At 37.5% G+C, this 20,444-nt stretch overlaps 1 protein-coding gene across 3 annotated transcripts; it reads left to right on the top strand.

Annotated features, from left to right (window-relative positions):
- Positions 1 to 266: 266 nt before the first annotated feature.
- Positions 267 to 19,965, top strand: itga2.2 (integrin, alpha 2 (CD49B, alpha 2 subunit of VLA-2 receptor), tandem duplicate 2). Of its 3 annotated transcripts, none has more exons than XM_028578487.1 (30): positions 267 to 339; positions 1,695 to 1,818; positions 4,372 to 4,481; positions 4,791 to 4,876; positions 5,440 to 5,554; positions 6,173 to 6,300; positions 6,415 to 6,563; positions 7,467 to 7,617; positions 8,559 to 8,724; positions 8,983 to 9,059; positions 9,844 to 9,982; positions 10,757 to 10,902; positions 11,005 to 11,148; positions 11,301 to 11,504; positions 11,599 to 11,729; positions 11,882 to 12,045; positions 12,608 to 12,759; positions 12,857 to 12,967; positions 13,288 to 13,373; positions 15,021 to 15,162; positions 15,470 to 15,553; positions 15,669 to 15,745; positions 15,842 to 15,925; positions 16,033 to 16,135; positions 16,364 to 16,474; positions 16,561 to 16,671; positions 17,803 to 17,916; positions 18,054 to 18,143; positions 18,395 to 18,511; positions 18,883 to 19,965. In XM_028578487.1, the coding sequence occupies exons 1-30, from the start codon at positions 306 to 308 to the stop codon at positions 18,970 to 18,972; spliced, it is 3,540 nt and encodes a 1,179-aa protein (XP_028434288.1). In that variant the 5' UTR covers positions 267 to 305; the 3' UTR covers positions 18,973 to 19,965. The 3 variants fall into 3 exon arrangements, 2 of the variants coding, with proteins under 2 accessions (XP_028434288.1, XP_028434287.1); XM_028578486.1 differs by lacking the exon at positions 267 to 339 and adding an exon at positions 420 to 528; XR_003692590.1 differs by lacking the exons at positions 267 to 339; positions 16,561 to 16,671; positions 17,803 to 17,916; ... (1 more) ...; positions 18,395 to 18,511; positions 18,883 to 19,965 and adding an exon at positions 420 to 528 and having other exon boundaries at positions 16,037 to 16,135; positions 16,364 to 16,455.
- Positions 19,966 to 20,444: the final 479 nt, after the last annotated feature.

Here is a 20,444-nt window from a genome sequence, read left to right on the forward strand (position 1 = left end):
ATCTTTTGATTTAAATGTTGTTTGTCCACTCGTGATGTGGCTTTGGAATGACGATTAAAAGAGCTTTAAATTAGGGATGATGGGTGTGGACTTCTTATTATTTTTTGCTTCAATTTGAATTTTAGATAAGAGTTCACCTTAAGCAGTAACATTACATGATTTGGACTTTAAACATGTGATAGCATTCATCCGTCTGAGGCTCTTTTTCAGTTCTGATCACAACTGGATTTCAAGCTACAGGATGTGGATGTGTCCCAATTGCCTTTACCCAGTCAGACTTTATTACACACTTCACTTCACACCCTATGACAATACTTGGGTCAAAGTTTGGATCGGCAGGTAAGAGGCAGAGCCCAAGTCCTTATTTAGAAAGCGTGTCCGGTGCGTCACCGCTGAGTCTCCACGCTGCGCTGCGCAGCCACAACTTTAACAAGTGCGGCGGCTTCATTTAATCACCTCATACAAATGGAATAAAGACAACGATGGAGTTCTTCTGGAGGCATTTTTTCTTCACAATAGTAGTCATTAGTAAGTACTGGACATGTTATTTGGACTTTGAACGTGTTATTTTTATTGTTTTACCATTCTCTCACGCGTAAAACGATATATCTTTTCGCCACAAATAGCGAGAGTTTTATATCGTTTTCATAAGAGTGGAGTCGGTAAGGTTTATAAGTCGGTCGTTATAGCTTTTAATGTTATTGTTAAATGTTTTCTTACACCTAAAACACGCCCGAAGAGCAGCAGACAGAGTGTTTTGCTTAATGAATCTGCCAGAAGTGCTTTTGTTTTGAAATCGATTTCTCATCACCCTGCAGCGTTTCTTCCTCTGCCAACGATGCATGATCCAAAGTCAGCCCACATGGATTAAATAGGACCAGATAGATTGTTTTACTGTGCATCACAGGTTTCTGCTCTGTAACCTGTGGAAGCTTTTAAACAGCGGCCAGCCAGAGACTTTGAATTATTCTCCTAAGCACATTTACCCCATTTTTGAAATGAAAGGAAATGTTAATGTGTTCTAGGGTTTTGCAGAACCCAAGAGGAGGCAAAGTGCTACTTTGTGCTGCAGGTAAACAGGCGTGGCAGCAGGAGGCTGTGCAAGTGAATGTCTGTCGAATCCAGTACATTCCTTTGCCTGCTGATTGAGGTTCCCCTCAGGCAGGCTGATAGCTGAGCTCGGCCTGTATGGGCTTGTGGCTCTGATTCTGCAGGAAGACAAGCAAATTCCATGTCATGAGGGGGCTCAAAAGGACTGTGTTTGAAGGTGGATTGTGGATAAACACAGTGTTTCGGGAGAGCAATGACTATAACAACAACACTATGTAAATAGAATGACCTTCATGTGTTGTAAAGCTTTTTAGTGAGCTGCCTAGACTTCATGAGTCAAGCCGATGTGGTTTTTAAAACGTACGTGATTCAGCCACAAAAAACACCCACTTGACTCAAAGGAGGAAGTCAGGATGGCTTAAATTGTTGCTGGAGATAAAACATCGAACCTCTCTCCCATAAACAAGCAGAGTCAGGATAATAATTTTAGATACACAAATAAATAATATGCAAAACAAGGATGATATAATTGGAAGTGTTTGTATAGTAGGTACAACTGTTTACTTATTGATTATTATCAGTAAAGAGATTTATATGATGTTGATCAGTCACTGTCATGCAACTTCATCTTTCTCCTTCACCAGCTGACAGAATCTGGAACTCACAGGCCTTCAACGTCGGCACTGCAGGTGCCAAGATTTTCAGTGGACCAGCTGCGGAAGAGTTTGGCTACACAGTCCAACAAGCGACCAACCATGAAGGCAAATGGTATTGATTTAAGTGTTTCATCGTCTTAGAGTCCTAGACTACATTGTTTGTATCACGTTTCCATCACAAACTGTGTCCTGTCCGTTCAGGTGCTGTAGCTTTCAAGTGGTGTCATTTATTTAGTTGATATTTCTTTGCCACCTCTTTGAAATAGCAATAAATGTGAGGAAGATAATGACATGAAATCCCCAGGATATATACATATGCAGAGAGCAGTTAACTCTAGAAGAAATAAGCTGCAGATACACATTCAGTGGGCCACCTTTATAGATACACTTCCTTAGTACAAGCCTGTACACCAGAACGGGCTGAATTCCAAGTTCAATAAGGTGCCTGACATGTTCGATCTTGGTCCATACTGAGTGAGTTTCAAACAGTTGTGTGCATGACAACTGAGAAGCTGTGTAGCCTACACCAACTGTCATATTTCAGAATTTTTTGAACTGATATGTGCATTTGTGTCACGTCAGGGAGAATTTTCCTGATAGAAGTACCATATTGCAAATGAAGGCCTGTTGCTGTAAAGAGATGGACCTGATTATCAGTAGTGTCTATTCTGTGGCATGTAAACAACTGTCCTTACTGTTACACTACCATCACTACCAGCCTGTGTTGTTTACAACATAGAGCTCAGGTTTTGTTCTCTTACCAAATTGTGACCTAGTCACTGGTTTGTTGCCACAGACACCATGATTAAACAAACCCATCGCACTTCATTCGTGGCCAGTTCAGCCGTATCATTTTGTGTTTCTACTGAAGGGAATGAAAATTGCATGGGTTTTTGCTTGATGCATTGCAAGGTTCAAGATGCTGTGTGTCTGCTAAACACTGTTGTACACCACCTGTTTTTAGCTGGCTCTGTGGATGGCAATGTTGATCTGTCAATTGGCTGCTCAGTCCACGTTGGTCCAGACTGGAACAGATATATCATCCATTGACTTTTCCTTTAGCAATAACACAAGGTTGACATTTGTGGGTTTTACTGAATTGTGAACATGTTAGCATACCGGTGTTAGCATTTACTGTACGTCAAAGCACCAGTGTGCCTGAGTACAGCCTCACAGAGCCGCTAGCATGTGGACTTAGTAGTCTTGTTCTTGAACAAGTTTTTTTTGCAAAGTCCTCCAACCCCTCTCATTTACAAGACTGTCAGGAAATGGATTTAGTCTGTTTTATCAGTTAAGTTTAGCACAACCAATACTAGATTGTTGAGGCCAATACCAATATTTAGTTTTTAAAAATTCAATTTTATCGGTCTAACTTTACTGACAAGTTGATAATGCAATACATTGTTGAATCTTCTAAAACCATCCTGGGTAAACTGTAGGATCTATAGTCTTAAAAATCTCTTGGTGCAAATTTTTTTGAGCTGCTACAATCTGTATGATTGTGTCACACAATCCTGTCCTGTTTAGAGCCTCTTAGCCATTTGTAACATTTAGTTAAATAGTAACTAGGCTTCTCAGTGATGTCTGGATGTTGTGCACTCTGAGTCACAGTAGTAATAACGTAGCATAGAGTTACTCATAGAGTAACTCACTGTCTTGTAGAGGTGTGTCCCGTTTGCGTAACTGAAGGAAGTGTATCTGATAGTGGTATCTGACTGTATATTCCACATTACTAGATGAAGCAACAGTGTTTCATCCTGTGCCTTAACTAATGAAGAAGAATGGTAGGGGTGTGCAAAAATATCAATTCACATTCAAAACGCAATTCTAGCTCTACCGATTCAAAATCGATTCATAGAATTCCAAAAATCTATTCATATTTTATAATAAAAAATAAAATAAATGTATGTCTACTGCAATCACATGGGAAAAGTAACTACATTTACATACTGTGAGTTGTTTTTTTAAATCGAGAATCGTTTTTGAATCGAAAATCGATAGTGAATTGAATCTTGAGTCTGAAAATAAAATCGAATCGTGACATTTTCTGAATCATGCACCCCTAAAGAATGGTTTGTCCCACTTCTCATGCCTTGTTTGACACTGTGGGGGAAATGACACTGTCTTGAAATTGGGTCGAAGTCCGGGGTCAGCCTTATAGCAGTATTGGGATTTCTATTACTGCTGGTTCTGGATTTAACAGCTTCAAGCATCTGAATTCTATTAATTAGGAAAAGGTGTTTGAAGTATTATTTTCTGTGTGAACTTGTAGAATCTTGTTTGCTGTTTCTTAAAACGTTAGAAGAATGCCTCGACTGTCTTGTTGGCACTTGCTCAGAAGAACAAGACCACACAAACGTATACTGTTAGAGACTGATGTTTAGGTATATTTTGTATTGCTTTTGTATTACAATTCACCCAGAGATTACTGAAGTAAAGTTTGGTTCCTATATTATTTTAACTTGTACATAAAGTTGTAGAATTACTTTTATTTTTGTTATTACAAGAAGTTAAAATATAGAGAGAGCATCAAACTAATTGGATGAGTCTCATTGAACTTCTGTATGTAAAGCTGGTCCTGCACTTTACACAAACACATTCAGAGATGACTCTTATTGCATGTTCATGAGAGTGGGGAAGAGATGGATATTATTGTTTTCTGTAGGCTCCTCGTTAGTGCCCCACGGAGTGGTTTCAGTGGAAACAGGAAGGGGGATGTTTACAAGTGTCCAGTCTCAGGGTCCAGAAACAGCTGTGACAAGCTCAATCTTCAAGGTAAGGTTTGGTGTTTTATTGTTTAACCTTTGACCTATCTGTCAAACATTGGTCGTGTACTTAAAATTCCTAAACAGAACTGAAAAGATGTGTCGTCTTAAAACATCTAGGAGGTCTCCAGACATTTATCTTTTTTTCTGTTTTGAAAATTAAATGGTAGATACAAATGATAGGGGTGTACAGCAAAGCATTTATTTTATTCATACATTGAGCTTAATATAATTGTATAAGTTTCAGATTCAACAACTAATATCAGAACTTTAATGTACAGTAAGCGCTCATTTGTTTTCTTTGCCACCTTATCCACAGATTCTGTCAGTATTCCAGATGTTAAAAACATCAATGACAACATGTGCCTGGGTTTGACTCTTACCCGGATGCCTGCAGGGTTGATGGTATGTGTGTTTGCGTGTTGCGTGGGTTTTCATACTAAAGAAATCATGCTATTTCAGAGACTTGCAGATTTCATCTTTGCTTTTTAACCTGAAATAGTACATACAGTATTTCTCATTATTCTATTTCTTGTTTTTATTTTTGGTAATTGATTATGTTACGTGCATTAATGGAATATTCATAAAAATACATGTTTAGTAACACAGCCTTAAAGTCCTGTCTGAAATATTGTATTCACAAGATGAGCACACTTTGATTCATATTTTCCTTTGAAATTTACATACAAATCTTATATATAGGTGGAAGGAAGTGTGTCAGTGGCTTAGCTACAGTAAATGAATTACTGCAGCAGGAAGTAGTGCCAATCCACTGCACAACTACTTGTGTTGCAGGTTTCACATTTTTGTTTTTTAACACTACAAACAGTTTAATATGAGTTAAGTCAAATTCATAATTAGTTATTAACAACAGTTTAATTCACTGTTAAATTCAGACATAAGACTTTATTGGGAGCTTTTAAAGGCAATGACAAACTTTCCATTAAGTCTCCTCTCATCTGATACAGATGTGCGGTCCTCTTTGGGGACAGCTCTGTGGCGATCAGGACTTCTACCCAGGAATATGTGCAAAAATGAGCCCCCTCTTTCAACCTCAACCTGCTTTCTCTCCTGCTGTCCAGAGTAAGATCTGTCTTTTTTTTTATACAGTAAGACTACAGATATTTTTTAGCTGTATATAGTAAGATATCTTTCATGACAGGCTTCAGTTCATATCAGAATAGTATAAAACTATCACAGAGACTGTTAAGAGAGACTGTTTTAACTGTCTGTTAAAATGTTATGTCAGTATGTGTTCATTGCATCATGCCACCATCATTAGAGTTGGCTTACAAACAGCAACATATCTAATGCAAGACCTGGCCAAGTTTAAATTATTCTTTCCAATTTGAGTTATTATATGTCTGCTGGGTGTATATTTTTTTTACAACATGGCTCATCAATGCTCTGCCTTTCATCAGTTACTTTTAATTCCTAAATGTTGGAGCTTTCTTGAACCCACCAAGAAGAAAGTGTTTCTGCTTGCAGCCATTTTACCACATGATAATCTAATTTTAACAAATGAAAAAGGCAACTAACAGGTAAATGCGATATATGTCCTATCTTAGGCAAGTTTCAAGACTGCAAAATGGTACAAAATTATTTCTGTGCTACAGGGAAGGGAGAAAATAAACTGACATCAGTTCTGTTCATAACTTCTGCTTACATGTATAATCATGTCCACTCTCATGACATTTCTAGCATGTGGAGGGCCTATGGACATTGTGATTGTTTTGGACGGCTCCAACAGCATTTATCCTTGGGATCCAATGGTCTCCTTCCTCAAGAAATTAATACCTGCACTTGACATTGGGCCCAAAAACACACAGGTGACATCATGTTTCAAGAGACAAAAAAGGAAATAAAAGCAGAGATGAAGCAGGGGATGATGTTTTGATCATTAATGACAGCTTTCTGTTTTATCACACCTTTTCTTATGCCAGGTCAGCGTCATTCAGTATGCTGTTGATCCCAAGATTCAAATCAGACTAAACGAGTATAAAACCAAAGCTACATTGATCGATGCAACGTCCCGAATCACACAAATGTATGGTCAGTTAACCAATACCTTCCATGCGATCCAATATGCCAGGTTGGTGTTACAGTAAAACTGCCTTTCATGCATATCTGTTTATTTATTTACTTATATGTTTGATGTTTTGGTTGATGGCTTTATTAATAAGGCCCGAGCACCGATATCATCGGTTTGTTATTATTGTTAACCCAAATGAATGAATGAATGAACCCATTTTTGAGGGGCTAAACATGCTCAAACAGTTATGAGACTTTGCACACTCACCAGAAGTGGTGGAAATTTACATATCATCGGGGTCTCGCAAGGGGGTAAGCGAGCATCCGGAAAGCGTACCTCCTATGGGGAGATTCTGAGGTTAACAAGCCATCACCTTCCGCTAACATTCCATTGACTCCCATTCATTTTGGCGTCACTTTGACAGCGAATAACTTTACATCTGAAGCGATTAAAGACTCTGTTTGCCTATTGTTTATTTCTAAAGAAACACGATGGATCCATTACCTTGTACCTTGCTGTGTCCATTTCTCTTACGTCTATGGGGTCTCGGTCTTGGGCGTGGTAAATAGGCTTGATAGTGCCCCCTACAAAATTTAAATAAAGTAGTCCCTGCTATTAGTTTGACCTAGATGTAAGAGATTTGGCATATTTATCATGACTAGTCTTACAAAAAAACCTCTTGGAGCCATACCCTACTCCCAACAGGAAGTCAGCCATTTTGAATTGAAAATGCATTTTTTGACCATTTGCAGGCCTTGTACTTAAAAAAAACAAATGTTCAGTACATACGTTTTTCTTATAATTTGTCTGTTACTCTGTCTGTCTGTTTCATTATTACCTGATTGAAGTTGTACTGATTTTGATTTTGGTCTGCCAATTAAAAAGAAAAGAGTTTTTAAAAATCTTTTATGAACAGTTGTTTTATTATAAAACCACAAACAGTACTGTGTCTGCTCGCTTCAGTCAGCAGGGATTCCATCAAAGTAACGGCGGTCGATCAGGTGCTGTCAAGGTGTTGGTGGTCGTCACTGATGGGGAGTCTCACGACGAGGATATCCGAGATAAAGTTATTGGCGACTGTGAGAGACAAGGCATCACCCGCTTCGGTATCGCTGTAAGTAATGATCTGCCACTTACTACCAATTACTTACAATTTCATAATTTTTAGTTATCATTGTAGATGTGAATGATGCCTGCTGATTGCATATAGTAGCATTGGATGGCCTTGTTAAATTCTCACATGTTCTCAAATTTAGAGATTTGGTGGACTTTAAAACTGCACAATAAATGTATAAAGAAAAAAATAAATACTTCCAGACTGTATTCAAATTTTTTTCCAAATTAGAATGAGTCAGTATGAACTAGGAGGATTTCGCATGTTTACAATAAAAAATATTAAAACGAATGCAAAATAAAGAACATTCAGTCAAAGGATGTAATTTGTGGAGTAGTTTTTAAATCGAAAAGAAAATGTGTAATACAAAAATATGATGATTAACAAATATTCAACTGAGGTATGAACACTAGTATGTAATTTAATCTTTGATTGGGACTTTTGTGGTATGTATAATATACATGTATTTTTGTATAAATCTAAAGGAGAGCTGTACAAACTTATTGTAATAAAAAATATAATGTAAAAAGGTTATGGATAATAAGCTAAAGGCTGTTTTATGGTTCTGCGGAGGCTCCACGTAGAGCTTTCGCCGTAGCCTACAAAAGTGGCTTGAAGTTTGTATTGTTGTTTAAGGAGAAGGAGAACCCGGAAATGAGCTGGGGGAAATGCAGCGCTACCAAACGACAGCAGAGCGACGTGTGTCGCCGCAAAGTGTAGTTACATTTTTTGAGAGGTGCATGTCAGGCTACAGCGTAGGGTCTGGCGTAATAATAATAATAATAGTGAAAAATGACATAAATAAACTAATTAAACTAAAATTACTATGCCTGAAGCTTATATTGCCTACATTTCTGATTGAGTTGCAGTTTGACGTGCCAGTGTTAATTACCTAGACCTCTTTTTCCTCTTTGCAATCCTGAATATGTGGTGTTTTCTAGGTCCTGGGTTATTACACCAGAAACAACATCAACACAGACAACCTGATAAAAGAAATCAAATCCATTGCCAGTCTGCCCACAGAGAAGTACTTCTTCAATGTGTCGGAAGAGGCGGCCCTCTCCACCATTGCTGGAACATTGGGGAGCCGCATCTTCAACATAGAAGGTGCATATTATTCTTTTTCCCTTCTTGTTGTTGCACAGGCTGTATGCGTAATTTACTTGACGCTGCATGTTCATTCATGCACTCTTTCCAAGAAACTTATTCAAGCTTGTCACAACTTGTCTGTCATAGCTGAAGATCCCAAGAGAGGTCGAAGAGAAAATGTTTTTTTTTATTTACACATCTTGTGTTTTGTCTGATTCTTGATCTGGTCCATTGTTTTTGATCCTTGTTTTAACATGATGCTCTGTTCCCACACAGGCACTGGAAAAGGGATGGGAAACTTCGAGATGGAGATGTCCCAGGTTGGATTCAGTGCTCACTACTCCAGCAAACAGGTACAGAACACTGTCTTGTACTGTCTTTTCTATCAATTGTGACAAAGCAAGATGACATGGTTTTTACATTCAAACTTAAAAAAGCACTGCGGCAGAACATGTAATGGTTGTGTGTTGCTTGTGGCAGTGTGAAATAAGATAAAAGAAGTCCAGTTTGAAGGCTCATCTGATGTCAAAGCCCTGCACAGGGGTTTGTACTTCTTTGAGAGATTTTTTACAAATCTGTAAAAATATTACAGCAGCAATATTCTTCTCCTAAGTGTCAATGCTTGCGAGGAAAAGAAAAAAATTAGCACAATTCCACAAGGTACATGCTAAATGGTATTCTACAGTACAGTGCCTGCTTTGTGCGCTCGCATGTATTTGGCCAAAGCAGTGTGTTGATGGATGGCCACCAGTTTCAACTATCAAAGCTATGAAAATATTTATGATAAAAACTAAATGCAGTAATGTATCCCTTATTTATAACAGCTATCAAAATACCATATGTGAACATAGTTTGAAGTGACAATAAAGCAAGTCACAGAATCTGACTGGTGAATAATGGGAACCCACAACCCCTTCACCACAGCCTTCCTGCTGTGCCAACGCAGCGTGCTCACTAAAAAGAAAGAGGAAGAGAAAGGTTGCCTTTTATGACTCTGTTCTGTTCTGTTCTCAGAATGTTCTCCATTTGTGGTTTTTACTGGGAAACTCAGTAGAGCAACCCAGATAAAATATGAATGCTGTGATCTACAGTAGTATTTGGTATCTGTTGACTGGTCTCTGACCTGTGCTTTTTAAGGATGTGATGATGCTGGGAGCAGTGGGAGCCTACGCTTGGAGCGGGACTGTCGTCCATCAAACAGGGTCAAAAGTAGACATTCTCCCTTTCTCAGCCTTTGAGGGAACCCTTCAAGACAGAAACCACAGCTCATTACTGGGTATGAGTTTACAGTTGTCCTCTGCATTTATTTGACCAAGTTTTGATTCTGTAAGGGCGTGCATATGAGAGGACGAGGAAGCCCTTCAACAAACCAATCAGTTAGAAGTATCTGGAGACGTAGCTCACGTATGTGATGACGGCAGGACGTAGGTTTGTCATGTATAGATCTTTAGTGCGCTTGCAAAACTGCAGTGTGAAACCACAACTTACCCGATCAAATGTATACAATGTAACAAAAACATGAACCTTGGTCCGGACCTTGGTTCGGACTTTCATGTGTGAAAACGCCCCAATCTTTGCATGAAACAATTCATGAATAGTAGTCAAGGATGTTGATCATTCTATACTGAGTATTACTTTTACTATGTAGCAGATGCTACATAGTTAAAGCCAGTATGTTTCCTGTGCCCTGGTAACTGAAATTTAGAAATAAGTCAACCTCATTAGATAGTTCACATTTTTAACATCACACCATATCTCCCTTTCCTGTCCTGATATATTTCCTGATTTTAGTATTTTAGTAATTATACCTTTCAAATAATTGTATGGAGTAAAAGTACAATATTTCCTTCTGAAATGTAGCAAAGTAAAAGTAGCAAAAAATAAATAAATTAAATACTCTACAGCAGAGTACAGTTCTTGAGTAAGTCAAGTCAAAGCGTTTATTGTCATTATCATGGTTAAAAACAAGTTTCCTTGTACAATGAAATTAAATGTACTTAGTTCAGATGTATGTCGACTAGTAAAATGCATTATTTGTTGTAATTTCCAGGTTATTCTGTCACCACACTGAGCGATGGGTCTACAGAATACTTTGTGGCTGGTGCACCTCGCTCCAACCACTCTGGACAAGTTATCGTGTACACCGTCAATGCCCAGAAGCAATCTGCCATCATAGACTCAGAAAGAGGAAAACAGGTAGTGATATTAGATGATGTGGTATTCACATTTTCCCCAGAAACACATATAGAAACAAATTTAACTCGGCATCATTAAAACAGCTGGCAATTGTTGTCCTAGATCGGGTCATACTTTGGAAGTGTCCTGTGCCCCCTGGACGTGGACAGAGACGGGGTGACGGACCTCCTGCTGGTTGGTGCGCCCATGTTCATGAGCGATCTGAAGAGAGAGGAAGGCAGGGTCTACCTCTTCTCTGTCACCAAGGTAAACATGTTACACACTGACTGTACTGTAAGAAAGGTTAAAGAGATGTACTCAAAGCTGGATTACATTTGTAGTTTTCTTGAATTTAAAGGAAGTGTAGCATGATGTGTAGCTCCACCTGCCACATATGTTCCCTGTCTTATGATCTGAAGGGTATACTGAATGAGCAAGGATTCCTCAACGGTCCGCCCCCAACTGAGAACGCACGTTTTGGGATGGCCATCTCTGCCGTTCCTGACCTGGACCTCGATGGTTACAATGATGTTGTAGTAGGAGCCCCACTAGAAGACACAGGTAAAGGTGTCATCTACATCTACAACGGGCAGCTGAAGGCATTAAACAAACAGTTCTCACAGGTACAGAGAGAAATTAATAACTGAATGTATATCAGTTAGTTCATTAAACTCTGTAATAATGAGAGCGATCGTCATTGTTGATCATCTGTTTCAGAGAATCTTTGGCTCCAAACTGGATCCTCAATTGCAGTATTTTGGAAGGTCCATGGATAGCTACATGGATCTGAATGATGATACACTCCCTGATATTTCCATTGGTGCATATGGCAAAGTGGTGCAGCTCTGGTAAGTAAGGCAATGTGTAATAAACTGTGAATGATTAAAAATGATGTAATGATTTACCACATTATATTATTTTTATCAAGTTCAGTAAATTAACCCATTATTTATAGAATCTGCAAGGCTGGTGATAATTTAAAGTTCCACTTGGTTTCCAGGTCCAGAGGTGTGGCGTCTGTCTCGGCTAAAGCTTCTTTCAACCCCAATAAAATCAACATTTTCAACAAACCCTGTGACGTTAATGGACGCAAGCTTTCATGTTTCACCACTAACCTCTGTTTCAGTGCTGCATTCAGGCCCAAGAACCCTGTAGGACCCATTGGTAAATCTGATTAGCTGTTAGGCTTCTCAAGAATAAGTACAGTACATTCTTGTTACTTAAAGTAATAGTTGGGAAATGCGCTTTGCTTTGTTTGCTTTCTTGCAGTGAGTTGATGAGAAGACCAATACCACTCTCATGTCTGTACGGTAAATATGAAGCTACAGCCACTAGTCAGTTAGCTTAACACAAAGAATGAAAACAGGTAAAACAGCAAACCTGGCTGTGTCTAAACGTAACAAAAATCCACCTTTAAACAGCTTTTAAAGCTCAGTGCAAAAATGACAAGTTGCAATTTACTGGTAGGTGGATTTGTTACCTTCGGACAGAGCCAAACTGGCTGCTTCCCCATATTTTCAGTCTTTATGCTAAGCTAAGCTAACTGGCTGCTGGCTATAGCCTTATATTTAGCGTACAGACATGAGAGGGGTATCAATCTCTCATCTAACTCTCGACAAGAAATCAAATTTTTCCCAAAATGTCATACTATTCCTGAAAGATGTTCAAAAACCACTCTTAATAGTTTTTACAAAAAAAAAAAAATGTTGTACTCTTCTTCTTTTAGATATATCCTACACTTTGACTCTGGATGCGGACTTGCAGGCTTCACGAGTGACGTCAAGAGGACTGTTCACTAAAAACAACGAACGCTTCCTCACAGAAAAGGCAAAAATATCATCTGCGTCCCTATGTCGGGACTACCAGATTTATGTTCAGGTAATGGATGAAAATCATTTGTTTTGCAGTCTTCAATGATGAGGCTTGTAGAGAAATTACTTCAGCTTCATTTGTCCATGTGTTGGTTCTTCAACAGGAGGCACCAGACTTTGTCAATTCCCTCAGTCTGAAAGTAGAAATCGAGCAGCAGAATGCAGATGTGAACCCCGTCCTCGATGTGTTTTCTGCAAGTGCCTGGGAATTCTTTGTAAGTGACTGTAACATACAATACATGGTAGCTCTGAATCTGGGTGTATTTGTTTATAGTCTTTTTCCTTCAAAGGTCTACAGGAAAACAGATTAGGTGACGCAAGCGCTCAGATTTACACACTGTGTGTTTTTCACCAACAAGATTAAAGTTCACCCAATGCAGTAAAATATAATACATTTCCTTTATGTGTAGAGATTCTAGAAGAATAGACCTCTGTTGAAAATACAGCCTTTGAAGAATGTTATGTTTTTGTACAATGTTAACATAATTATAGTATATAGATAGTATAGTATAGTAATATAATGTTATTGTTTCAGATCCCCTTCACAAAAGACTGCGGCTCTGATGATGTGTGTGTCAGTGATCTGGTGCTGAGTGTGAAGACAGCCACAAAGGCGTCCAGGTGAGAATCCCTGACCTGTTTGTGTGTAATGCAAGATGTAACATGTCATACCTGCTGTCCGTTACATGTACAACATACAGTTTATATGTATATTGTACTCTTTAGAAGATATTCTCTGTTTCATGGTTTCTCTTAATGTGTGATGGTATCTTCAGGATAAAGAATTTTGTTGTTCATTCAGGGTTAATGTTGAGAGTAGAAATAATGATATACATGAGAGAACAAGCTCTGGCAATGACAATGTCTTTCTGTACTATGAGTCATTTGTGAAATGAGCATAAGCGTTTAACTTACAGACCCTGAGGACCTATTTTCTCAATCAGCTTCTTACTATAAGGAATGAGGCCTTAAAACCCAGTCTTTTGATTCTTTTACATGATATACTTCTGTAGTTATGTTTTAATCTGTGCTCTTCGCACAAGTTTGAGCTGGGTAGAGCTCTGTTGAAGAAAGGTGAAATTATGTTGTACATCCGTCAACCAGTAAGAATGTAATAATATTTTAATCAGAAGCTGACGACAGTTGGGTGGTGCAGCTCTGAAAAAGACAAATTAAGTAAGGTTTATGTGTTAAACTCTTAATGTATAAAACTAGAGAGAATAAAGTATGTTTTTTCTGAACTTTAACTTTTGATTGTTGGACCTGAATATTTAATGTTATGAAGACTTAGTTTTCTTGGGCTTGAATCCTTTGATGTGAAGGTGTGAAACTGATTCTTACAGTCAAAGTCAGAGACTATAATGATAAATTCTCACTGTTTCTGTCACATATTTTTAAACAGGACTATGTACCTAAAAGCCCCTCTAGCAGCTCCTGGAGGCTGTTCTCAGCACTACCGTCTACACTACCATCCTCAAAGCCCTGTATTTTCCTAGCAGGGCTATAAATCTTGACGACAAGTGTGAAATAGTTATAGTGTCACATAAAGGCAGCTAATTGTGTACACATTTATCTAACAGAGAGAAAAGAATTGTGTGAAGACCAAATTGGCTGAATGTTTGAAAATGTAATGTTATGCCCTGGTAACTCCTAACAACCATTACACTATTTTCTATTTTCTCTGTTTTATGAGTCTCTCTTAATTGCCAATAGCTGCAGAAAATTAGTTTTTCAGTTTACACAGCAACTTCATAGCCCATAAAATGGTCGGGTCAGACTTGAGAGCTTGGAAAGAACTTACAATGTTTAGGTGATATGTGCCCAAAGAATGAACTTAGATGAAAGGATAAGAACAAGGACTTTTCAGAGACTTTAAACACTTTCACACACATTTGATCTTTTGTGGTTTTGCAACTGCTATTCATTTTCACATTTGTAGACTTGGCTGTATGCTTCTGTTTTTGCTTCTCAATCTTAAGTAAGGCCATGTGATCCATTCCTACATAAAGACTGTATTGTGCATTTTAAGGTGGAGGTAGTTTCAATAGTGTTTATCTAGATAACTTCACTTTTAGGTACTGTATGTCTCTACTGTATTTGTAGATGTTACGGAAAAAAGAGAGATCTTTTAAAAAATATAAATAAATTCCTTTTTATTCCTGTCCCTCTGTTCATTAGACAACTTTCCTACTGTGAGTATGCACCTTTAATCAGTGACACACAATCATGTGAATGCAGAGTACAGTAATTTGAGCTCTTGTGTTGCAGCTCAGCTCCCGTTCTGGTCAGCGCTAATAACCGAGAACTGTCATTTGAAGTTGTTGTGAAGAACAAAATGGAGAACGCGTATAACACTCAGGTCTTGGCCACTTACTCTGACAACCTCTACTACTCCTCCGTCTTTCCTCCTGTGAGTAAAAGAGTCATCAATGAAAACTGTCTAAGTTGACATGATGCTAATGAGTTTTTCGGCAGTTTGCAACATAACAGTCACCAAATCACACTTACACTAAATAAATGCTTCATTATCATATCATTAAACAATTTTAATTGATCCAACCCATTATTACTTACTAAAACGATAAATGAAAGAGTTTCTGTACTTTTCTGTTATTATTTGAATAACACTAAAATATGTTCAGCCTTATGGTAATGTATTGTCAGTGTAATAAAGCCATATAGCAGTTATGTACTATTCTGAACTGTAAAATTTACAGACGGATGAAGTCAAATGCACTTCAACACAAACACAAGCAGTCACCTGCCAAGTGGGATACCCAGTATTAAAACAAGACCAAGAGGTAAGTGCAAAGATCTTTACGTATATCAACTATTTTGGACTGACTTGCCTATACAAAATTCTTTGTTTGACTAATTATGGTAAACAATGCAAAACATCCTATTATTTAATTCCAGGTGAATTTTCGGATAAATTTTGATTACAATCTTGATCAGTTGCAAAACCGAGCCGAGGTGAAGTTTGAGGCCAAGAGGTACACTGAATGAATTAGAAATTCAATGAAAAATTGTGGCTCTTAATTGAAATGATCAAGATGTAATAATGTTCTGTACTTTTTTTTTCTTTACAGTGATGGTAAAGAAGAAAGACCTACAGACAACAAAGTGGACATATCCATTCCTGTTCGATATGATGCAGGGATTGTTTTATCTAGGTGATTTCATTATTTTGTCACCTTAACATAATTTTCGCACTCTAAAATTGACAATTGAAGATGGCAAATACGTTAAAATATTGATTTTTATGGTGTCTTTGTCCTAGGCAGTCAAATATCGATTTCTACGTGGCAGATGCTGCAGTTCCCGTGGTAACAACGGTGACGAGTCTAGATGACATCGGCCCAGAGTTTAACTTTACAGTGAAGGTGCAATACATAAGACATTAGAAAAGATAAAACTTTATTGTCCGTTCACACAAAACATTTTCTTGCATCGTCTGCTCCAACAATCAACAGATAACTATAATAATTACAAATCACAAAAACTAAAAAATATACATATATATATATATATATATATATATATATATATATATATATATATATATATATATATATATATTTAAAATGTATTAAAACAAATTGTATTTAAAGGTTTCAACAAGTAACTTCCCCATCAACCTCGTGTATATGACCATTGCTCTGCCAATGACCACTAAAGGTGGAAATCAGCTCCTCTATATTACCAGTGTGGACACACAAACTGTGAGTACTCAGTTGCCTTGTACTGTATGATTCGGAGTGTGTCAATTATCGATAGAATAAATGACCCAAGGCTTCTCCACCTGTAGGGAGGTGCTGTCAGCTGTGATTCCAGCAGCTTGGTTGATCCTTTGAAGATCGGAGCGAAGAGCCACAAAGTGTCCTTCTCTGAGGAGAGTCTCCGAGGCATGCAGAAACTGGTCAGTCATTTAATGTTTTGCATATTTTTCTCTTTATGCATGTCAACTTTCTGAGACGTTTTTTTGGAGACAGCTTCTCGTGTAACATTTTAACATGCATCTTAGAGAAGCTAGTCATGCACTAGTCTTGCATTGCCAGTCCTATCTCCACAGAGCTATGAAGTAAGGTCTGGCTCCTCCACACATACATTCTGAAATAGGAGAAGAAAAATGCTCTTAGCATTTCTTTAAACCAATCACAATTGTCTTGGGCGGCGCTAAGCTCCGGACGCAGCGACGATGGCTCTGCAAGGACCTTGTTTTGGTGGAACATTTGCAACCTGCTAAAGAAAACGCCACATACAAAAATAAGTGAAGTTAACTGTTTACACAATACAATAACGTCAGCTATTTAAATTAACTGGATACATTGTTTACCGTAATTTTCTCTTACCAGTGTATTGCCGTGCATACTTCGTCCACAGCAGTTCACACCAATCGGTCCCAAAACGTCCCAGTTAGAGAGTAAATGTTGTAAACACATTCTTTGTAAATCTTTACAATCATTCCCCCAAAGAACCAAGCAGGCCTGCCATTTTCAGTGTGTAGCGCAAAGTTTGTTGTTGTTTCACCGAAGCAAACGGAGTTTCAGAACAGCAACACACAGAGATGGGAAAGTGAGGGACAGTCCTGCGCCTGAAACACGCATTGGATGTTAGGCAATTATCCTGGAAATTTAATTCTGTTGATCCAGACTAGTGATGCACTAATCTAAATCTGCACAATGAGGTACCTAATGTAGCCTAGATTATTCAGCATGTAATATAATAATGTGATAAATAGTTTCAGTCTCTCATGTATTTGTGATTTGATGCATAATTCATGTAGCTTTATATTTTTATAAAGCTACAAAAAGCATAAATTATTATGTTTTTGTTTTGTGTGTTAAATAGAACATAATACCTTAAATGTATATTGTACTTTACTTTGTACCTCTAAATCAGCTAACTCATATAATTTTGACTGTATCTATAGCAGAATATAATTGTTTTTTTGTTTTCAAATATCCCAAAATGCAGAAGAAATTAGTAATATAAATATTAAATATATACATTAATTTCCTTTTGTTTATTTTTTTTTTTTAACTGACAGGACTGCAAAAGCGCAAAATGCGAGTATATAAAATGCATCCTCAAGGACACTGAAGTCAAAAGTGACTACTTTGTGAAAGTTAAAACAAGGATCTGGAGTGGCACATTTATTTCGGTAAATATGTTCACTAATAATTCATTTTATAATACTGGTCTGGTGGATTTGTATGCTTTTATTACCATTAATTCTCTTATATGTTGCTGATGAATGAATTCACACCAATGCTTTTCATTTGTATAAATGTATCATAGGCCACCTATCAGACCATTGAGCTGACCTCCACTGTTGATGTCGAGACCTCCGACCCCGATCTGCTCATTATCGACCTCAAACACTTGCCAGTAAGATTTGGATTAAATGTCTCACATAAATTAATTGAAGAAGGAAGAGACTTGTGATATTGAACGCATTTTATCTGTAACATACACCATTGTGATATTTCAGTTTTTTTCTGTCCTTTTCTGTTTTTTTTTTCCAAATTCATTTGGCATAGTCTGACGTGTGAAGTGTCTGTTTATTTTTTGTTAATCATGCCATATCTGAGTGGGACAGACCATGTAATGACCTCTAATGTCCTGCTGCTGCTGTCCAGGTGGTGGTGACAGTCAGTAAACCTGGAGAGAAAGGTGACGTTCCAGTGGGAGTGGTAGTTGGCAGCGTCATTGCCGGACTGCTGCTGTTGGCTCTGGCTGTTGGACTGCTTTGGAAGGTAACTGTCTGTTTACAATATGGTGAAAGTAATAGTAACATAGAGAGGAACATCAGTAGATAATTTTGAACAGTTTACCTCTGACAAGTTGAGAAAGGGGAATAAACCTGATTTGTTATCATACTGTAGAAATGTGCATCTGGATAGATTGACAGGATAACTTGATTTGCTTATCACCTACTATGCAACATAATTTATATACAGTATGCATTATGGATACAATAAAAATTGGCTACGTAATGTGCATTATGGATATATTCTTAAAGAAAATTGACCATATACTGGAATCTCTTGTAAAATACTTGTTTTATTGATTTGTTTTTTTTATAAAACTATAAAATGTGTCTAAACTGAATCTGTTTACGTTCTAGTTTGGGTTTTTCAAAAGAAAGTATCAGCAGCTTCAGAGGGAGGCTGATGACGACGCGCAGAGCCACGCACATGTTGACGAAGTGCTGTGAACTGAAGAGAAAACCTGCTGCCTTTTCTCTTCACTGGAATGTTTCCAGTGTGGATACTGGTACTTGTCACTGGTTCTCGTAAAGTACAAATGGACTACAGTTCAATCACTGGAAGTTGGACATTTGAATAAAATGGAAGCTGTTCAGTTTGAGGATAACTGGGATTCGATACTCTGTCCATTTTTAGAGAGGATTAATGTTATTAGTCTTTATTTTTAAGCTTTGTGGCCTGTACGTTGACTACTTGCTGTTATGCACTGACTTTGAATAATTGTAAGAACTGTGTTTTTTCCCAACATGACAGAACCATATACAGTACTTGTATTGTACTTGAGTTTTACACTGTAAAGCGATCTAATTCATCCATTGCTTTTTGTTTTGACAACTTCTGGGCAAAATGATCAAACAATCTTATATTGAATATAGCTCATTTGTCAAAACTGTCTAAACTGCCTTGAGATTAACTGTCACTTCTGGCACTTTCTTGCATTAAGACTATTGATATCAGTATTTTAAATGCAAATAGGAAACAATAACTATCCTGGAAAGAGTGAAAACTGTCATTCCTCTGTTCCATTGTGTTTGTACTGTATATACTGTAAGATAAAATGATCTTTCTTGGGTTTAATACATGAAAAGATTAGAGGTGATATGGGTCCATGGGCTAGCTAATTGTGGTGGTGTTGTTGTTGTTGTTGTTATTGATTGATTGTGATATTGATATTTTGTTGTTTTTTTCACCACTAATGGAACAGCTTTTCAAGTATGAATATTTTAGTAGCATATTGTGTTTTTTATAATATGCTGTTTTTTTTTTTTGAGTCATCGATTAATGGTTTTGCCCATTCAATTTCAGAAAATAGTTTTTTAAAAATCAGTTTCCTGATGAGGTGAATTATTTCAAATTGGTCGTTGTTTGTTGTCCAAACCCTACATTACTGCCATATACAGTACAGGCCAAAGGTTTGGACACACCTTCTCATTCAATGCGTGTTTTTATTTATTTTCATGACTATTTACATTGTAGATTCTCACTGAAGGCATCAAAACTATGAATGAACACATATGGAATTATGTACTTAACAAAAAAGTGTGAAATAACTGAAAACATATCTTATATTTTAGATTCTTCAAAGTAGCCACCCTTTGCTTTTTTATTAATAAGGGAAAAACTTCCACTAATTAACCCTGACAAAGCACACCTGTGAAGTGAAAACCATTTCAGGTGACTACCTCATGAAGCTCATTGAGAGAACAACTAAGGGTTTGCAGAGTTATCAAAAAAAGCAAATGTTTTTCACACTTTTTTGTTAAGTACATAATTCCATATGTGTTCATTCATAGTTTTGATGCCTTCAGTGAGAATCTACAATGTAAATAGTCATGGAAATAACGGAAATGTATTGAATGAGAAGGTGTGTCCAAACTTTTGGCCTGTACTGTAAGACAAAGGAAAGCAATTTGAAACAGCA

Source organism: Perca flavescens, chromosome 5, assembly GCF_004354835.1.
Source record: "Perca flavescens isolate YP-PL-M2 chromosome 5, PFLA_1.0, whole genome shotgun sequence".
Taxonomy (NCBI): Eukaryota; Metazoa; Chordata; class Actinopteri; order Perciformes; family Percidae; genus Perca; species Perca flavescens.